Source organism: Falco punctatus (genome assembly GCF_963210335.1).
Source record: "Falco punctatus genome assembly, chromosome: 11".
NCBI lineage: Eukaryota > Metazoa > Chordata > Aves > Falconiformes > Falconidae > Falco > Falco punctatus.
The window spans coordinates 2,151,905-2,168,703 of NC_137591.1; the positions used below are offsets into that span (position 1 = coordinate 2,151,905).

At 51.1% G+C, this 16,799-nt stretch overlaps 2 protein-coding genes across 6 annotated transcripts in view; one reads left to right on the forward strand and one right to left on the reverse strand.

The window, feature by feature from the left end:
• The window catches only part of IL12RB2 (interleukin 12 receptor subunit beta 2), a 28,724-nt gene extending 20,179 nt beyond the window's left edge, over positions 1-8,545 (reverse strand). For 2 of the 5 annotated variants that reach the window (XM_080406629.1, XM_080406632.1), the window contains exons 1-6: positions 5,077-5,364; positions 3,829-4,155; positions 2,938-3,052; positions 1,152-1,327; positions 810-949; positions 4-148 (exon numbers count right to left, since the gene is read on the reverse strand). In XM_080406629.1, coding sequence (XP_080262755.1) covers positions 4-148; positions 810-949; positions 1,152-1,327; positions 2,938-3,052; positions 3,829-4,155; positions 5,077-5,173 — 1,000 coding nt within the window. In that variant the 5' untranslated portion in view covers positions 5,174-5,364. Of the gene's footprint in view, positions 1-3; positions 149-809; positions 950-1,151; positions 1,328-2,937; positions 3,053-3,828; positions 4,156-5,076; positions 5,365-8,416 lie in introns of those variants that run through there. The other 3 variants (XM_080406630.1, XM_080406631.1, XM_080406633.1) reach the window with 3 other exon arrangements.
• LOC308071766 (uncharacterized protein) lies at positions 7,481-13,529 on the forward strand (the record flags this gene model as incomplete). The annotated part of the gene is made up of 5 exons (XM_080407694.1): positions 7,481-7,556; positions 7,895-8,747; positions 8,828-8,970; positions 10,601-12,595; positions 13,045-13,529. The coding sequence occupies 3 exons, from the start codon at positions 7,481-7,483 to the stop codon at positions 8,880-8,882; spliced, it is 984 nt and encodes a 327-aa protein (XP_080263820.1). The 3' UTR covers positions 8,883-8,970; positions 10,601-12,595; positions 13,045-13,529.
• Between the last annotated feature and the right edge of the window lie 3,270 nt (positions 13,530-16,799).

A 16,799-nucleotide genomic window follows, 5' to 3' on the forward strand; every position in this document is an offset into this window, starting at 1 on the left:
TACCTGCTTCGGGAGTCCACGTCTGGTACGTGCGCCAGTTGCTCCACAGTCCTCGCTTGGGGTGAATTCTACAGCTGACCTGAAACTCGTAGGCTGTGTGAGGCTCCAGATCGTGAAGACTGCATTTTTCACTGTTTAAGCTTTCAACCTTTAATGAAGATAAAGGACACATAACGTTAAACTCACAAGGAACTAGAGGTTGAGGCTGAATTACCAATGCCCGAAGGAAGCCCAGCCAGCCAAAACACGTCTTCAAAAATCAGCGGGGAAACCCCTGACCGGAGGCAACCTGAACAGCTCAAAGAATGAAGCAATGAATCATCGGGCTTGCAGCTCTTCATCTGAAAAAATCCCTCATTTAATTATGTGAAGATAACAAATTTTCACGCGTCTTACTCAAATTTAAGCAAAACTTTTACCACTCAAAATAAAAGCAGAGGCTTCCCACCGACACGGGGGTGGGCGCCGATGCGGGGCAATGGCACGCCAGTAGCCACCAGCGGCGGGCAGCGCTGACTGTGTTCCAGGAAAGCGGTGGGTCGGACGTAACCTCTGATTCTTTGGTCCATCACACGGACGCTGGACATGCGGGGAAATACTCATGCACGCGCTTTTTTACAGGATCAGTGTTTTACCTTTGTTCGGTTTTAGACCAACGATCACTTTTGACCAGTAGGCAGTAGTTTTTCTTACATATGGTGTTAAAGAGCAGAGAAAGGTAAATTTGGGCAAATTTGATTTTAGTAAGAAATAATGATATTAAAGCAACCTCCAAGGATCGTAACCTCCTTTGTTCCAACGAGGATTACCATGCTCCAAGTGTGCCTGGTAAGCGGACGGTATCTCAGCCTGCAGTGCCGCGCTTGCGCTTCACCGTGCCAAAAGAAGGTGCAGTTGGTCACAGAAGAATTTTCAAATTCCACAAGAAAGTTGGGAGGATGTGGTTTCACTAGCAGCAAAAACAGAAAGAAGCAAAGAGCGCTCAGATATGCAGCGTGGTGCGGAATGGGAGGTTACGTGGAAAACAGAATTACTGGTTTAGACTGGATGGATGCTTTTTCTGAGTGGTTTAAATAAGAAAGCGCTCAACATGTTTTCAGGTCTGTCTAAAGGGCCAGGGCTAACTGAAGAGTGGCAAGTAACGCATTTACCTATGTCTATTAACATGAACACCAGCGGCTGTGAAAAAGCACTTCCCAGCTCATTGGAGGCAGCAACCACAAGAGTGTAAGTACAGTCAAAATTCAACTTGCTGAGAGCCAGCGAGCCAAACTTCTTATTCAGACTTTTTTCTGAAACACATAAGACATCCGTCCCATTTGATAGCCTGGAACAGAAGGAAAAATGCTTGGTTAATCTCTCACCTACGCCAAGACAGCTCAGCCCGGGCTGGCGTGCCGTGGGGCTGGGGCTGGCGTGCCGTGGGGCTGGCGTGCCGTGGGGCTGGCGTGCCGTGGGGCTGGCGTGCCATGGGGCTGAGGTGCCCAGCAGCATGTTGGCTGCCGAGGGAGGACCACGGTGCTGAACACCGGGTAGGACACCTGCCCCTGGACAGGTCTGTCCGCTCAAGGACGGTGGTGACGGTAAATACTCCTCCAGCTAAATCAGGTTTTGGGTTTAACTGCAGACAAAGGAAATACTTCTGGATTTCCCCTGAGCTGCAAGTATGCGCGCAGGTTCCTTTTGATGGTATAGTGGCTACCTAATATTTTTATATGACTGAGCGTAGGTGTCAGTACACAGAATCTGGGGGGGGATGATGGATTTTGGTTGCTTTTTTTGGTTGTTTTTTACATGTTAGTGGTTAAAAATACAATTTTTCTGTAGTCTAACGGTCAGGGTGCATGGCTTCAAACACAACTTCTAATTCTCAATCTGTCATTCAACCATTGCCTTGGGTAACTCATTTAGCTTCTCTCTGTATTTCCTTCCACCTGAACCAGAGACATTTGTACCACATTGCTTCAGGCTGATTTTTTGTATTTTTTAATATATTTAATAATTCACTAGCCAGCACTGCTCGCTCTTTCTGTCACAACAATTACAGGACGCCATACCTGCATTTCTCTGCTCTTCTGCATGTTACCCAGCTATTCTCCTTCTGCTTAAAGAGCAGCAACAGGTTTCTACAAGCTAGTAAGAAAGTTACTGCTACTTTGGCCGACAGAAGCAGGTGAAGAAGCAGCAGGTGAAGACCGAACCTTGCAGGCCAAGGAAGTGGTCGACATGCAGCACCTTGGGAACAACTGGGGGTGAGTTCAGCCTACCCTGCATCTTGCAAAGAGCAACACTAATTCATTCTACCCAGAAATTTGCTTGAATAGAGGCTTGTAATAAGGTTCCTTCTCTGCACGGTGAGTCCCAAAGGTCCCCTAAGGTGCCTTGACGGGCTCTGCCTTGCTCCTTCCCCACAGACTGCCGCAGGAGTCACCACAATCTATTTCAGCGAAGGCCCAGCAAAACCAGAGCAAACAAAAATACAGGTTGGGTCTAAAACAGGAAGCAAAAATAACACATTTCCAAGCAAAGTCCCTCTCTGCCTCCTCCAAGACAGTGAGCAGCTCTGCTGGCAGGGTTTCTGGTGCAGGCACTGCCAACCATGAAGGAGCCCCGCCACAGGAAAGCAGCAGGTTGGAGCAGTCGTTTCCAGGTGACTCCCCTGGCTAACCTCCCCTTTCCAAAAGGGAGCCGTGCCTTGGCAGACCCTGCTCACCCGCTGAACCCCGGCGGAGCCCACCCACCGCGATGCGGCACACGTGGATGCGGGTGGAACAGGGGCTTCAGCTGCTCCTGCGGCTTCTGCCATCGTGGCAGCCTTGGGCTGACTTGGGTAATGCTTTGATAAGGGTACAGCTTCAATAAATGACGTAAAAATAAAAAAAAACCTCGAAGATATGAGTGTAGGTACTGCAGAACCTATGTCCCTGCGTTACTCACTGTACCACGTATGTAGTGTTGATGTAGGTGAGCCTGCCTTTATCCCAGGTGCAGGTGGGATGGCCGTCTGTCCCGTACTGGATACACGACACATTTCTTGGCTCATCTGGAGGATCTTAAACAGATATTCTTATCAGAGTCTTCCTTAAAGCTGTTGATAGGAGACATCTTAAGAAACCGTAATTTTATGTTGATTCCCCCCCTCCAGGAGCTGATGGACAAGTAAGTGCAAAATATTCAGGCTGATAATTTTCATACGGGAAAACAGTGGGGTCTGTGATCTCTGCAGCCTGCTGAGGCTTCTGATGCTTAAGTGAAACCCCAGTGGCTTTACTAAGGGTGTCAGATGAATGCAGGCTCTCCAGACCGGGCACCACAAGCTTTGCTTGAAGCAATGTACCATTATTATAATTTTCTAAAAAGGAAAGGAAAAGAAAAGAAAAGAAAAGAAAAGAAAAGAAAAGAAAAGAAAAGAAAAGAAAAGAAAAGAAAAGAAAAGAAAAGAAAAGAAAAGAAAAGAAAAGAAAAGAAAAGAAAAGAAAAAAGCAGCACTGATACAGCAGATGACTGCTGCAGCAGTATCAGCCCATAAGGCTGGAAGAAAATCTAAAATGTCCTTAGAATTTTTCTTGCCAGTCCTGGAGAGACTGGTGGGCGTCAGGGATAGGACAGGAGGGAGTATGATATTGGCTCTGAGCAGGCAGTTTTATTTAGCATCTCTCCGTTTATGAGTAATGCAGTTGCAGAGCTCCAGCTGGAATATTTGAAACACAAAGCTGCTAAATGACAACACCTTTTCTGGAAAAGACCACCCACTGCTGGTTTCTAACACCTGTCTCAGAGGTACCACAGGAAATGTTTAAGAACAAGGAATAATTAAATTCTCCTTACTTCCAGATTTGATATCGATGCCACAGATGAGTTTTTTCTTGTATTCACAAACTATTTTGCATGTAAACATGTGTTTGCCGTATGTATGGACTGGAAACCTGGTGCTTACTGAACTGCTGTAATTGCGAATCAGCTCAGAGCCGTTAAAGAAAATTGCTATCCTGCACTGCTCAGGGTATGGCAGGGGCCTCAGCTGGCACAAGAGCGTGATGCTGGTTCCAGGCTGGACGTGAGGAGCAGTGTTAGCAGTCATGGTCCCCTTGTCACATATTTCTGCAGCGCCGACGGGAAGTTTGCCAGCAGTCACGTTGCCTTTACTGCACGCTTCTGCAACGGGATGGGAAAACAAGCCTTTAATGCAAATACATTGCTTAGCTCGTACGGCGTGCTGCGCTCCAGGGGGGGCTCCCCATGTTTATAATGCAAGAATTGCAGGGTGCCGCTGTGCCCAGCCTCACCAGCCTGTTTACCGGGGTTAGAAACCACGGGCTAGCTGCCAGGTGTACAGAAAAGCACAACCCCAGGCAAAAGCTATCTGAATTCTTTTTTTTTTCCATCATGGTTTAAGGAGATGTCTGTGTTTCGGTCCAGCGGCGGCAGGCCTGTCTCTACGGAAGAGAGCAGTGAGGTTCCCTTGGACCTGCAGAGACCTCGCCCTGTGCGGTGTCGTCTGTTTGAGGTGGCCCGGGATGATTCCACGCACGGGACACCAGGGCAGGCTGTGGGGCGCCCAGGCTGTGGGCACACCAGTGGCAGAAGGTAAGGGAAAATGCTGGAACACTGCTCCTCCTTGCTTGGGAGCCTGCCAGTCTCGGTGGAAGCTATCTGTAGGGATGTTTTCTCCTGTCCCCAGCAGCTCTACCATGAACTAAACCAGGTAACCTCCCTGTGTAACTTATTAGCAGCTCTGCTAGATGCTAAATGCGCAAAGGAAACAGGCTTGCGGTGCTAATTATGCACAACCAGCTAACCAGCCCTGCTAATTATGCATGACCAGCTAACCAGCTCCACTGCTTCAGCTGAGAGCGCGGCTGCAGCCTGCCCGTGCAGCCGGCAGCAGCAGGGGTCAGGGGCTTCTTACAGAAATTACAGCATAAACCTCACCGAGCATCACATTTTGTTCCCTCCAATAAGGAAGATGTTTACTAGTATACCACGCAAAAGTTGGGGAAAAAAACCCAACCCTTGATTAGCCTGAGCAATTCTTTTAAGTGATAATTGTTACATAGGAAAAAAAAATAATCTTACCTGCTGTGAAGTGCACCAACAACCAAATTGCTGCGGGCACAATCCATGCAAGTAGCATTTTGCTCCCTATAGAGAAATACCATACAGAGAATACCATTTACCAGTTCCCCAAAAGTGGGAAAATAATTTACAGATGTTTGTATTTTACTATTTTACAGCTTCAGAAAATCCAAAATGCTTATTTCACTGCTAGCATTGCCAAGCTGTGACTCCCAAAGCCCTATCTGAAGCGGGAGGGAGCTGATTTGGGGCTGGTTCTCCCCAGAGCGAGGGCAGCGGCAGAGTTACGGGTACGTTAAAGCTCTGTGCTTTAAAACCAGAAAACTCTGTGCTTCAGAAAAAGAAGTATTTGACCCCTTCCCTCCCAAAGCCCCCCTGCAAGCACAGAACCAAAAATCTTCTTCTGGAGGCACCAGAACAAACCATTAGCACCCCGTGTGCTACCTGTCCCCATGACATAGAGCCCCCACAGTACCCCCCGCCCCACTCCAGCCCCCCCCTGAACCCCGCAGCCTCCTCTGGCTGGGGCAGCACGGTTCTGTGCCCCACCAGGACCCCCGTGCAGCTTCGGCAGCTCCGCGCTCAGCCTCTGCACGGGTGACTCTGACCCCATGGGAACCGGTCGCAGCTCAGATGACAAACACAGTCTCAAGATTCCCAGACCTGAGCATTGCACGTACAAATTTGGGTCGGACCTGGGGAAGTAGCAACCCGGCAATCTCCTACGGCTGCTTCCCAAAAGGCCAGCCCTCCCCCACCCCCCCCACCCCCGCAGCTTGCTCAGGACTGCTCCGCTCCCCACGGTGGGCAACGCAAACCAAACAGCTTCGGAAATGTTTTAAACTCCACAGGATTGCTCAAAAATTCTGTGTGAATGCAAACCTACGCCATGTCTAGACTTACTCGATCAAATCCACACTCCGAAGTTACAAACACAAATGCTTCGCAAAAATCATTCGCGCCCAGCCTGAACCAAGCCTCAGTATTTTCCTGTGCATTTTGAAACGGGTATTAACAACTATTTGCTTTTTTACCCTTCCCCTGCAGAACTACAGGAGCAGCAAGACTATTACCAGCTGCTTCGGCAGCGCATACACCAAGGAGCCCTTTCCGTAACACCTGAGCTGCCACAGGGATGCAGCTACTTTGATAACTTGGTGCCATCTTGATAAAGGTAAATAAACTTTATATCCTGACTGCTTTTCCTGCCATCCTGGCTGAAGGGGCGCTTCCATGGGGATGCATTGCACACTATAGTCTTTGCCACATGTATATCAATATATAAAAAAAAAGTTATTTCAGGTTTTTTTCTACATAATGAGATGGGATCCATTCCATGGTGTTTAAGCAAGTGAACCGATATCTGAGGTGAATTTGAAATGCGTAAGATTTGCCAAAATGCATATCAGCACTTTGTTTATTTAAATGCAGATGTTCTTCAAAATTAAATGTTAAGCCTTGCCGCAGTGCCTCAGCTTTACACAGACACTTCACACGGTTCCTTCCGTAGGTGATTACTAACTGCGAGGATGAGCAATCACAGCACCAAAGTTCTTCAAGTAAATGCTCTGCCTTCCAATAAACTGAAATTGCCCAGTAACCGTGTAAACATCCTTCAGACAGCTTGCTTTCTGACAGCAAAACTGTACCCAAAATACTTGAGTCAACAGACAAAAATAGTCTAACTTCAAATAATTTTAATCACTGGTTTACTTAGGTAAGTGCTAGACGATTTACAAGGCATCATATGAGTGCAGCAGAGCATGTAAACTGAGATCAGAGTTAAATATGAGAAAAGAATGAGAAATAACCTTCAGCTTAGAGCAAATATATGGGCGGGGGGAGGAATTAAGAAGAAAAAATTCTCCAGATTCCACATCAATGAGGGAAAACAGAGTTGCTGTGCATAGGTTACAAAAACATGATGGCCATTGTCCTGGTAAGTACAAAGCAGAGGAAGTACCTCAGGTGTCCAAAGCACCAGATGGTGCCTGTTCATACATACTTACCTCTCCGAAATAGCAGTTACGCTTTGTTTACCTGTGGATTCACCATAATCACACCGGCTGCTTACAGCAGTTGTCTCGAGTTCTCTAACAAAATCGCTTGCAAACCGCAAAAGATCTGTATTTTGCTTTTAACCAACTTTTTATACCCTTGCCCCCACCCTCCCCAGAAAAGCTCCACGCAAAGCAAGAGTCTGTTCTCAGAGTCTTATCACGGAACCTGCGGGAGCAACCGCGCACCACTGGGAAGAGGAGGAACGTTTCTCACCGGGATATTTCACCCAGAAAAAAACGGTATTTGTGCCCAAACTGTGCTGTTGCTTATGTGTCCCTAGTAACACTAACTGCATTTTTAGGTAAACTTTGCACCATGGGTGGCTGGCTGCCACCGGCCCAGCATGGACAGCAGCACTCACAGCCTTGGTGCCATCCTGCCTGAGGTCAGTGCCTTTCACCAGAGCTACCAAGCACGAGGTATTTACTAAGACCTGACTGCATGAAGGAACGGGGCAGTGTTATTGCTAGAGAACAGCCTTTTGACACTGTGCTGCCTTAGGTGGCTCTGTCCCAGCGTGCAGTGAACATCCCGGGGTGGCCAGCATCCCGAGGACAGGAGCATCGCGGGGTGGCCAGCACCCTGTGACAAGGACCATCCTGGAGCTGGGAGCATCCCGGGGCAGGGAGCAACCTGAGGCAAGGACCATCCTGAGGCAGCAAGCATCTCAGGGTGGCCAACATCCTGAGGGAGGGACCATCCCGGGGCAGGGAGCACCCCGAGGCAAGGACCATCCTGGAGCAAGGATAATCCCGAGGCAGCAAACCCCTCAGCGTGGCCAGCATCCCGAGGCGGCCGGCATCCCGGGGCAGCCAGGAGCACCCACCCGCGGGCAGCTGCGCTCCCCAGCACCCCGCTGACCTTCTCCCCGCCGCGCCAGCACCCCGGGAACCGCTCCTCAGCACCTCGCACCCCCGGGGGGCGTGTGCGCCTGTGTGGGTACCGACCCCCACCCTCGACCCCCACCCTCGACAGGCGACCCCACCCCCCCCCCCGCCCCGTTACTCACCGCTGCCCGCGGCCGCGGGAGGCAGCCGGCACCTCGGGCTGTGCGCGGCCCGCGGGGGGGCCCTGCGGGGGGCGGGGGGGCCGGACCCCCGGGCGGGGCAGGGACCCCCGGGCGGGGCAGGGACCCCCGGCGGCGGCGATGGCCGCCAGGCGCGGGCGCCGCTCCCCGCGCAGCGCTGGGGCTGGGGGCAGCGCAGTCAGACCGAAACCAGCGCCGCCCCCCCGGGGGCAGCGGGGCTGACCCCGACCACCCCCCATCGCCCCTTCTCACCTGCTCCTCCGCCTCCCGTTGGCGCACACCCGCCGGTCTCGGCGCCCCAAGCCCCAGCCGTGCCCGGGGAGGTGTCACACAAGGGACCGTGTCACTGTCACTGCTCTTTGGATGTGGGTGACACGCTCGGTTTGTCCCGGCAGCACCTCCCCGCTGTGATTAACTGCGCCGAGCTGGGAACTGCAGAGGGGTTTGGGGGCAGCAGGCGGGCAGGGGAGGCACAGAGCTTGCACCCCCCGAGCCTGGGGGTGCCCCTGGACGTGCCCCCCCGCTGCCTGCCAGGAGCCGGCAGGGGCGAGCGGGGTGAGCCTCTGCCTGCGGAGCCATGCAGGTCAACGGTTTCTTCTTGAGCACTTTATCTATTTCCCCTCCGTCTCCTTCTAGTCCATGCTACGTTTTCACTTTTCACAGTACTGCTGCCCAGTGCAGGCTCGAGTTATGCTCTGCAAAACCAGAACTGGCGTGATTTCAAACCAGAACGCCTTTAGGAGTTCGTCTGGAAGCTCATCTCACGGTGCTGACGAGGCCTGCTCCATCCCTTCCCCTCGCTGCAGGTATTTACTTCTCCTTTTTGGAAAACCCATGGCAGCAGCCGTTACACGACGTGCTCAGCCGGCGCTGAGGGAACTGAGCGGTGCTTTACTCGTCCATGATATGTTTAAAGCAAGATGCCCGGCAGGTGGTCCAAGTGATCAGAGTTTTGTGTCGTGGTGACAAGAAGCTAAGCTGAAAATCACCTATCAATTGCCTTCCATAGGATGCAGTTGCTTTCCTTTTTACTTTTTCCTTGTTCCTTGTTCCTTGTTCCTTTTTCCTTTTCCACTTCTTCACTTTTACCTTTTTTTTACTTTTTCCTTTCTATTTTTCTTTTTCCTCTGTCTTTTTATCTTTTTTCTTTTTACTTTTTTTCTCTTTTTTTCCCTTCTTTTTCTCCCCCCCCCCCTTTTTATCTTACCTTTTCTTTTTGCTTAATTTAACACCAAACTGCTTTTTCATAAGATGCTTTCTTCATTGGCTTGTGTTGACACAAAGCTCCAGGAGAAAGCCCGTGGTACATGTGAGTAGTAGGGGCTCTGTATGCTCTTGCAGCGGGACCCCTTGCCAGAGCCCCTGCCCTGTGCCCGGCCATGGGGCTCTGAGGCAGAAGGTCCTGCCACAGACGCAGCTGCCAGCGCTGAGATGTCACCGTGCCCAGCTCCCTGCTCCCTGGGCAGGCGATGATGTCAAGGAAAGTACAGAGTCGTCGGCTCTCGGGGAGGAGGGGGCGTCTGCCATTCTGAAAATGAGCCGGGGAAAGCACCAGCAGCGGTGTCTTGCTGGCTGTGGTGGGGGGGGTCTTGTTGGTGGGTTCCGATATCATAAGGGCGAGTGGCAGGGGGATGGGGCCAGGCTCTTCTTCGTGGTGCCCAGTGATGGGACAAGGGGCAACGGGCACAAACCGCAACACGAGAAGTCCCACCTGAATATGAGGAAGAACTTCTTCACGGGGAGGGTGGCAGAGCCCTGGGCCGGGCTGCCCAGGGGGGCTGGGGGGTCTTGTCCTCAGAGACACTCAAACCCGCCGGGACGCGGCTCTGTGCGGCTGCTCGGTGAGCCCCTGCGCCAGCCGCGGTGGGGGGCTGGGTGGTCTGCAGAGCTGCCTTCCCACCCCACCATGCTGTGACTCTGTGGTGTAATCCCCCCCAGGTGAAGGCGTGCCGCCCAAGACCCCCGGCAGCCGCCGCACTGTGCCAGCAGCCTGGCATGCACGGGGTGACGCCTGTATGAGGGATGGCACGTGCCCCTGCACAGGCAGGGCAGGGGCCAAGGCAGCTCGTCCACGGGCCCTTTAGTGACCTGCTCGCCTGCAGCACGGTTGCAAACTGCCTCCTAGCAGAGCCTTGCTGCAGCAGCTGCTGGTGGGGCTACCGCAGGGGGGGCAGGGGGTGCATCCCACCCGTGGGACACAAGGGACGGGCACTGGCCGTTCCCTCACTGCCTTCCGCACAGCTTCCAGCGACACAAACCTGGAAGGAATCTCCGTTGGTAGATGCCCTCAGTGTGTTGAGGTCAGGATGCTCTCTGCTTCAACCCACCCCCCAACACCATGAATGCTGGGATAAAAGAAAACGAGTCCTTGAATCCTGGTGGGTTTTTTGGTTGTTTTGTTGTTTGGTTTTTTTTAAATGTGGACTTTCCTTACAGGTAGTGAATATAAAGTGGATGTAACTGATGTAATGAAATTTGAATGTATACTATGGCAGCAATTCATGCTCAGCTTCTGGAAGTGAATGACAAAATAATTTATCTGGGATCAAAAGTGTGCATAAAAGGAGACTTTTGTAGCAAACCAAACCAGAAGACCAGGAATGGCTCATTCAGCCATTGTGCGCATCGGCTTTGTAAGGAAAAAAATAAAAGCTATCTAAAAATGTAAGACGTTTCAAATGGTGCAAAGCTGCCTCTTTTCCAACTATTTTAATGCAAATCAGAGAAAGTTAAAGTTGACAGTTGAAGAAGGCTGGCTGGAGCCCAGTCAGAAAATAGGCAAGTGCTAATGTGAAAAGTACTACTGAAGGAAACAGAATTCAAATTAAAAAGTGAAATGAGCAGGTGCAGCCCTTGCACTCTCTGGTTTTGTCAGGTTCTGTGCCTGGAAATAACCTTGAGAAAGAAGAATGGTGAAGGAATGGTGGTGACTCATCAGCATCGAAATGACAAGAGTGACAGAGCGCTGGGGCTCAGTTACTGGGTGCTTCAAAACAGCAAGAGAATGTGAGTATATCCCAAAGCCCCTGCTGTGGTGGTCATCAGTGGTCACTCAGGAAGGGGTAGTGTTTGTTTATTTAATGTATTTCCTCCAGAATATTCTCTGGAGTTCTTGTTTTTACCACATTGTCTAGTCCAGCTTAGGAAGAGCTGTTGGGGTGGTGTTCGCATCCCCACTCTTTCAAAGGTATGCCGCGATATTTTGTCTTCAGTTTGCATTTGACGTAATTCTGTTTTTGTTAAGTCAGCAAGGACAAATAATTATTAAAAAAAAACCTGGATTTTTTTTTTTCTGCCTGCTTGAAGATCTCAGGAGTTCAGGGCCTGCTTTCAGGCTGGCACCTCTTACCCAGTAGAAGGGTCACTCCTCCCAGCCTGCTCTTTTTTTCTAGATTTCTCTGAATATCTGTTGGTTTCTCGCCCTGTTTTTGGTGATGAGGTTCCAGGACAGAGTACAGTTTCTAGATCTGATTGTAGCAGGGACGGCACTGGCAAAGCGCCATGGCAGCGCTGTACCGGGTGAGGGGTCTCTGGCCACGCTGCCAGCACGGTGCTGAGCCTACTGTCAGAACTGTGGTTGCGTTTTGTTGCAATTTCATATTTAGTCTGTGCATTTTTGCAGCGCTGCCAACCCTCCATCATCGGCCCCTCTCCCTGTGGATGAGAAGGTCCCCAGTTCTTCGGTGCTAAGCTTTTGCTGCTGGTTTCAACAGTGGGGGAAAGCCTTCTCAATGGCATGGCCACTGCGGGCAGCTGAGGACGGGGGCTTCTAGAGTGGACAGAGCCGGCGGCATGAACACAGGGCACGTCAGCCCTCTGTGGTCACCACCCCAGCATGCAGCACCAGTGCCAGAGCCTTTGAACCACTCAAGAAGCTGAAAGAAGGTAAGGTTAATTCTGTGTTGAATATGAGGATCAACAAAGCCAAATCACAGGTAATTCGGAATTACGAGCAGTTCTTTGATCCAATTTGCTGTGCAGGGCCGTGACTGACGTCAGTGTGGTGGAAGAGGTGGGACGGTGGTGGAGGGGACACAGCTGCTCAGGCTGCTGGGTGTCAAACCACAGCCCCAGCACACACCGCTCTGCTTCCACGAACCGAGCTTGGTTTGCTCATTCCTGCTGCCTCTCCTGCTGCCGCAGCTTTGGCTGCTTCAGTGACGCCCAGCTGCTCGGCTGCCAGGCTCCTTGCGACCTGGGCAGGGCAGTTTTGGTCCACGGCACCACAGTGATGCTGAAGTCGCTGCTACGGCAGTAGAATCAATCCACCGCATGCTCGTCTGTCTTCAGTACCGCGGGCAGCCTGCACGTGGGCTCTGTTCGTTTGACATCCACCGTGTGTGCCAGGGGCTCTCACTGAAGTTACCTTAACCCAGGGGGATGAAATCAGTTCCTTTGGTAAATGCAATTGTCTGGCCTCCTCGTGAGCAGGTAACCGTGAGTAGTGCCGTTCTAGAAAATGGTCTGGATGATGCGCGAAGCACAGCATCGCCCTGCATCCTTTAAGAGGTTAACAGCTGTGGGTTTTTCTAATGTTCTTGTGGCAAGATTAATTCCTCCCTGTTAAGGAAAGGCTTGGCTGGCTTGATGAGCGGCAATCCTGAAATCTCCTTTAAGTAGATCACTTCCATAGTTTGTTTTCTATTCACTGTGTTCAATGCCTGCTTTGATCTTTTATCCGAATCCCGCTCCCATTGCTTTGCAAGTGACATTTTCATGGGATTTAGCTCTGTGAAGCTGACACTCTGAAGCCCCTCAAGACACAAGCCACAGCCTCACTTCTCACATCCTCTTCTATGAAACGCAGGCTTGGTTTCAGTCTCTGCTGCTGTGCTCAGCCCTTCTGCCCTGTGAACAACTCCTCCTCTTCCCTCTTACAGAATTAATCCTCCTGAAGGCTAAGGAATGGAACAGGCCATACCAAATAGCATCATTGCTAATGAACGTTCCTGCTTTCGTTATGTGGCCATTTCATCGGCTGTCATTTTTCCATCGCTGCGTTTTCCGAAGGCTTTTGCTGATCCAGGCGTCTATTTGCAGCTTTGCTCACAAGCGTTGGTCACGATCTGGGCTTTGATCTTTCAGCTGTGCATTCAGAAATCCCCAGCGGGACACTGTTGTTATTTAGCTTTGTGAAACGTTGATGTTTTTAATCCAGTTTTAGTCCCTGCAGCCTATTTATCTGCCACTAAATCTCTTCCACGATTTGCTGAAAACCAAATGCTGGTAGACCTGTCAGCGTGGAGTAGTCTGGCCAATGCATACACAGAATAAAAACCGGTGGCACAAGATCGCTCCGAAAACTCTTACCTTCGTATTCTTGTACCGTTCCTGTTGCCAAGTGCTGTACGGTGCTTTCGGACTTTAGATCCTGAGGCTTTATCAGAGGCAGTAGTTGTGACTGTCCGGCCCCGGTGGCTAAGGAATGGAGGCAGAGGGGCTTGGCGGAGGTCATGCAGCCGGCTGGTGACCGAGCTGAGACCAAAGCCCAGCTCTCCTGTGCTTCAGATGCTAAAGCAGCACGAGCGACATCCTCCTGCAAAAAGCCTGGTAATGGTGGCGGAGCAGCAGCATAAATGATTTAGAATTGTGGCTATTGATGCATATTTAATGCATAATTGATTATGTGTTATTTATTATTTCTTTATTCTGCATTTCATGTACTTCATTTTCAAGCCTGCTTTTGGAAGAAGGCTGGTGAGCCTTCTGTCCCAGCTGTCCCAGTGGGGCAGTGCCAGTGGCTGCTCTGTGTCACACTGTTGGGAACTCCTCCGGCCAGGCGGGAGGCTGGCGGGCTGGGGGCTGGCACCCCAGCGGGACCAGCAGCTCACACCTGACGTGCCCGGTACTGGTGCGACGGGGTGGAGATAAAAGCAGGCAGCGGGTGGCTCTGCTGCTCCCTGGGCTGGCTGGCGCCTGGAAGAGACTACACCCAATTTCTTATTTGTTTTTAATTTGTTCTCTCCTTCCATTTATCTAAAAATAGGCCTGTGCACAGCAGTGAGGCACAGCCTGACGGTGCATCTCTGCGGGTCAGCAGCGATTTTGCTTTGATATGGAATGACGTTACGCTGCGATGGACGGCAGCTGCCAGCTTGCACCAAAACTCCTCTCGCTGAGCTCCTCCTTGGGCTGGCGAGGGCCACGTCTGCAGGACTCCAGCTGCCTCCTCTGGGGGACTGTGGCACCACGGCGTGGGGTCACGGCTCCTTTACGTCAAGGGACGTGGGATCACCGCTTCTGCACAACAAAAAAGCCTGCCTTGTGCAAAGCCCCCCGGCTATAACTTCGACAGCAGCCACTTTCTCCGTGTTACTCATTCGGCACAAAAAGAAAATGTCATCAAATAATTGCATACATGTTCCACTCGCAGATGGGTTTGCAGTCTCGCGCACGTTAGAGCGATGGTTTTCTGGTGCATGCCGTCCATGGGCAGAGACGTTACCCAGCATATCATTCCTTTTCATGCCCCCAAGGTCTATAAACCCATGTTGCAATGAAGCTGAACAACCCCTGAAGCTCACTGTCAAACTGATAAATAACCTGCAGAAATCACAGACACAAGGTACGGCTGCCAACGATACAACTGAACTTAGGAAAAGCTTTAGAAGATACTAATGTCAAGAATTAGAGAGCACATAATATTTGAGGGAGGGTGTGAACCCTGAGATGCTAAGATAAACGGATCGAGAGCAACACCATGGTTTGAAAACACTGGGCCATCCATATGTCCAAGGGTTGCTCACTACAAGGACCTGGGTGTTGGACTTGCGTGCCCACAGCCCGATCCCCATCACTCACGGTGCTGCTTTACATCCCTGAGTACCACCCTTGGTGGAAAGAAGGCACGGGCAGGGTGCAAAGGGCTTTCCAAGGGCAAAGCAAGAAAGACAAACAGCCCAGCAAAAAGCATGTCTGACAAGTAAAAATCTGGAACTGAGGACACAATGTGGCATCGGGATATTGGGCGATGATCAAAATTCCTGCTGTCTTCACACACTGGTCAATTTAACCAGCGATGCGTTTGTTGCCAGAGGTGAGCATCACGGGTATCCATCCCAGATCAAGCCTGTCACTTCTTTTAAACCCTTGGTAGAAACAAGCACTGTCCAAATGGGTTAGAAGGGAGGGAGAGGGGGAGCCGTATTGTGTATTAGTATCAAACAGTTCAGTTGGAACATATATATACATACATATATACACACACACACATATATTTGTGCCCTTTCCATTTTCTCCGGTAACCAGTCCGTATTTACCAGGATGTGTTCATGCACCCATGTAAAGGAGAAATATTTCCTTCAGCCCCCAGGAAATCAGCGGCAGCTTTGCCAGCGGTGGGCAGGCACGCGTGGTGAGAGCAGGGCAGTATTTCAGCCCTGCGCCACTGTGTGCCCAGGGCTGCCGAGAGGAGAGGAGAGGAGCTGCGCAGCTCTGCCCACAGGTGTGCCCACGGGTGCCCAGCCTGGAGGGAGTTAGTGGAGCAGGAAGCTCAACCAGCAGGCGCCTGAAAGGTAAGACCAGGCTTTCAGCCTTGTTTTCCGAGAAAAGGAGCATTTTCACCCCACAGGGGTTGGTAGTTGAGGTGGCGTGAGTCTCAGGATGTGGACATTGAAAAAAAAACCTTCCCCATGTCACATTTGGGCTGCTGATAGTACGTGGCTCTTCTTTCACGATTTCCTTCCTGCAGAGGCAGCAATCGCTAATTTTAGACTCACTTACATGTAAAAGTCACATTTCTGGCTTGGAAACAGTTTGCTGCTTCTAAAGAAGAATTCTGCCCCATCTTGCCAGATCGCTTGGGTTGTTGGAAGAAGACAAGCACAGCGCACAGCAGCGTTGGCTTGGAGGCATCCAGGAGTAAGCAAGAAAATCAACCCATTTGGGCAACAGCTGTTAGAGAAACGCACACAGTGCCTAGCAAAAACTGAAAGAAAGATTATAATCTCCAGGCTTAGCAGTTCTACTGCAAAAAGTGATTTCATAATAATGAAGGGGATCACTCTAGGCAGGTGATTACGTATAGGTTAGCATTTACATCAGCTTTTAACTGATTTTGATCTGGTAATGCACAGCCAGACAATCCTTTTGCCTTTTAATGTGCTGGCATTAATGTTCCTAGAAGACACATCCCTTGTGAATGTTCTCAGCCACCAGTGCCCTGCCAGCTCCATGGGCAGCTCAGCCACCAGCGCCCTGCCAGCTCCACGGGCTCCCCAGCCAGCAGCAATCACGTGTGCGGGTCTACAGTTCAGAGGCTCTTTGTGCTGCCTATTGTAAATGGAGACTCAAAACTATATGCAAATACGATGGGATGCTTGTGAGCATGCTGAGATGCTAGCAGGGGGGATTTACACCCCTGGGTCCCTCCTGGTAGCACTGATGGGAGCTGTGCGCTTCTTGCTTTTTCGGTGCGATGCAAGGTGAGAAGGCACCAGCCTCTCCAGGCCGTGTCTGATGGGAGTTTTGCACGGAGTTTCCACGTGCTGCTGCAGGACAGCGCCAAGGCAGCATGTGTATGAACCAGGAGAACATGGCTTTGCTGGCTGGTGGGGGCTTGTGGGGCTGGGGAAAGAGCTGGCCCAGCCAGCCAAGGCAGCCAGCCCAGGGCCCTCCTGCCCCCACACCTGTGTGG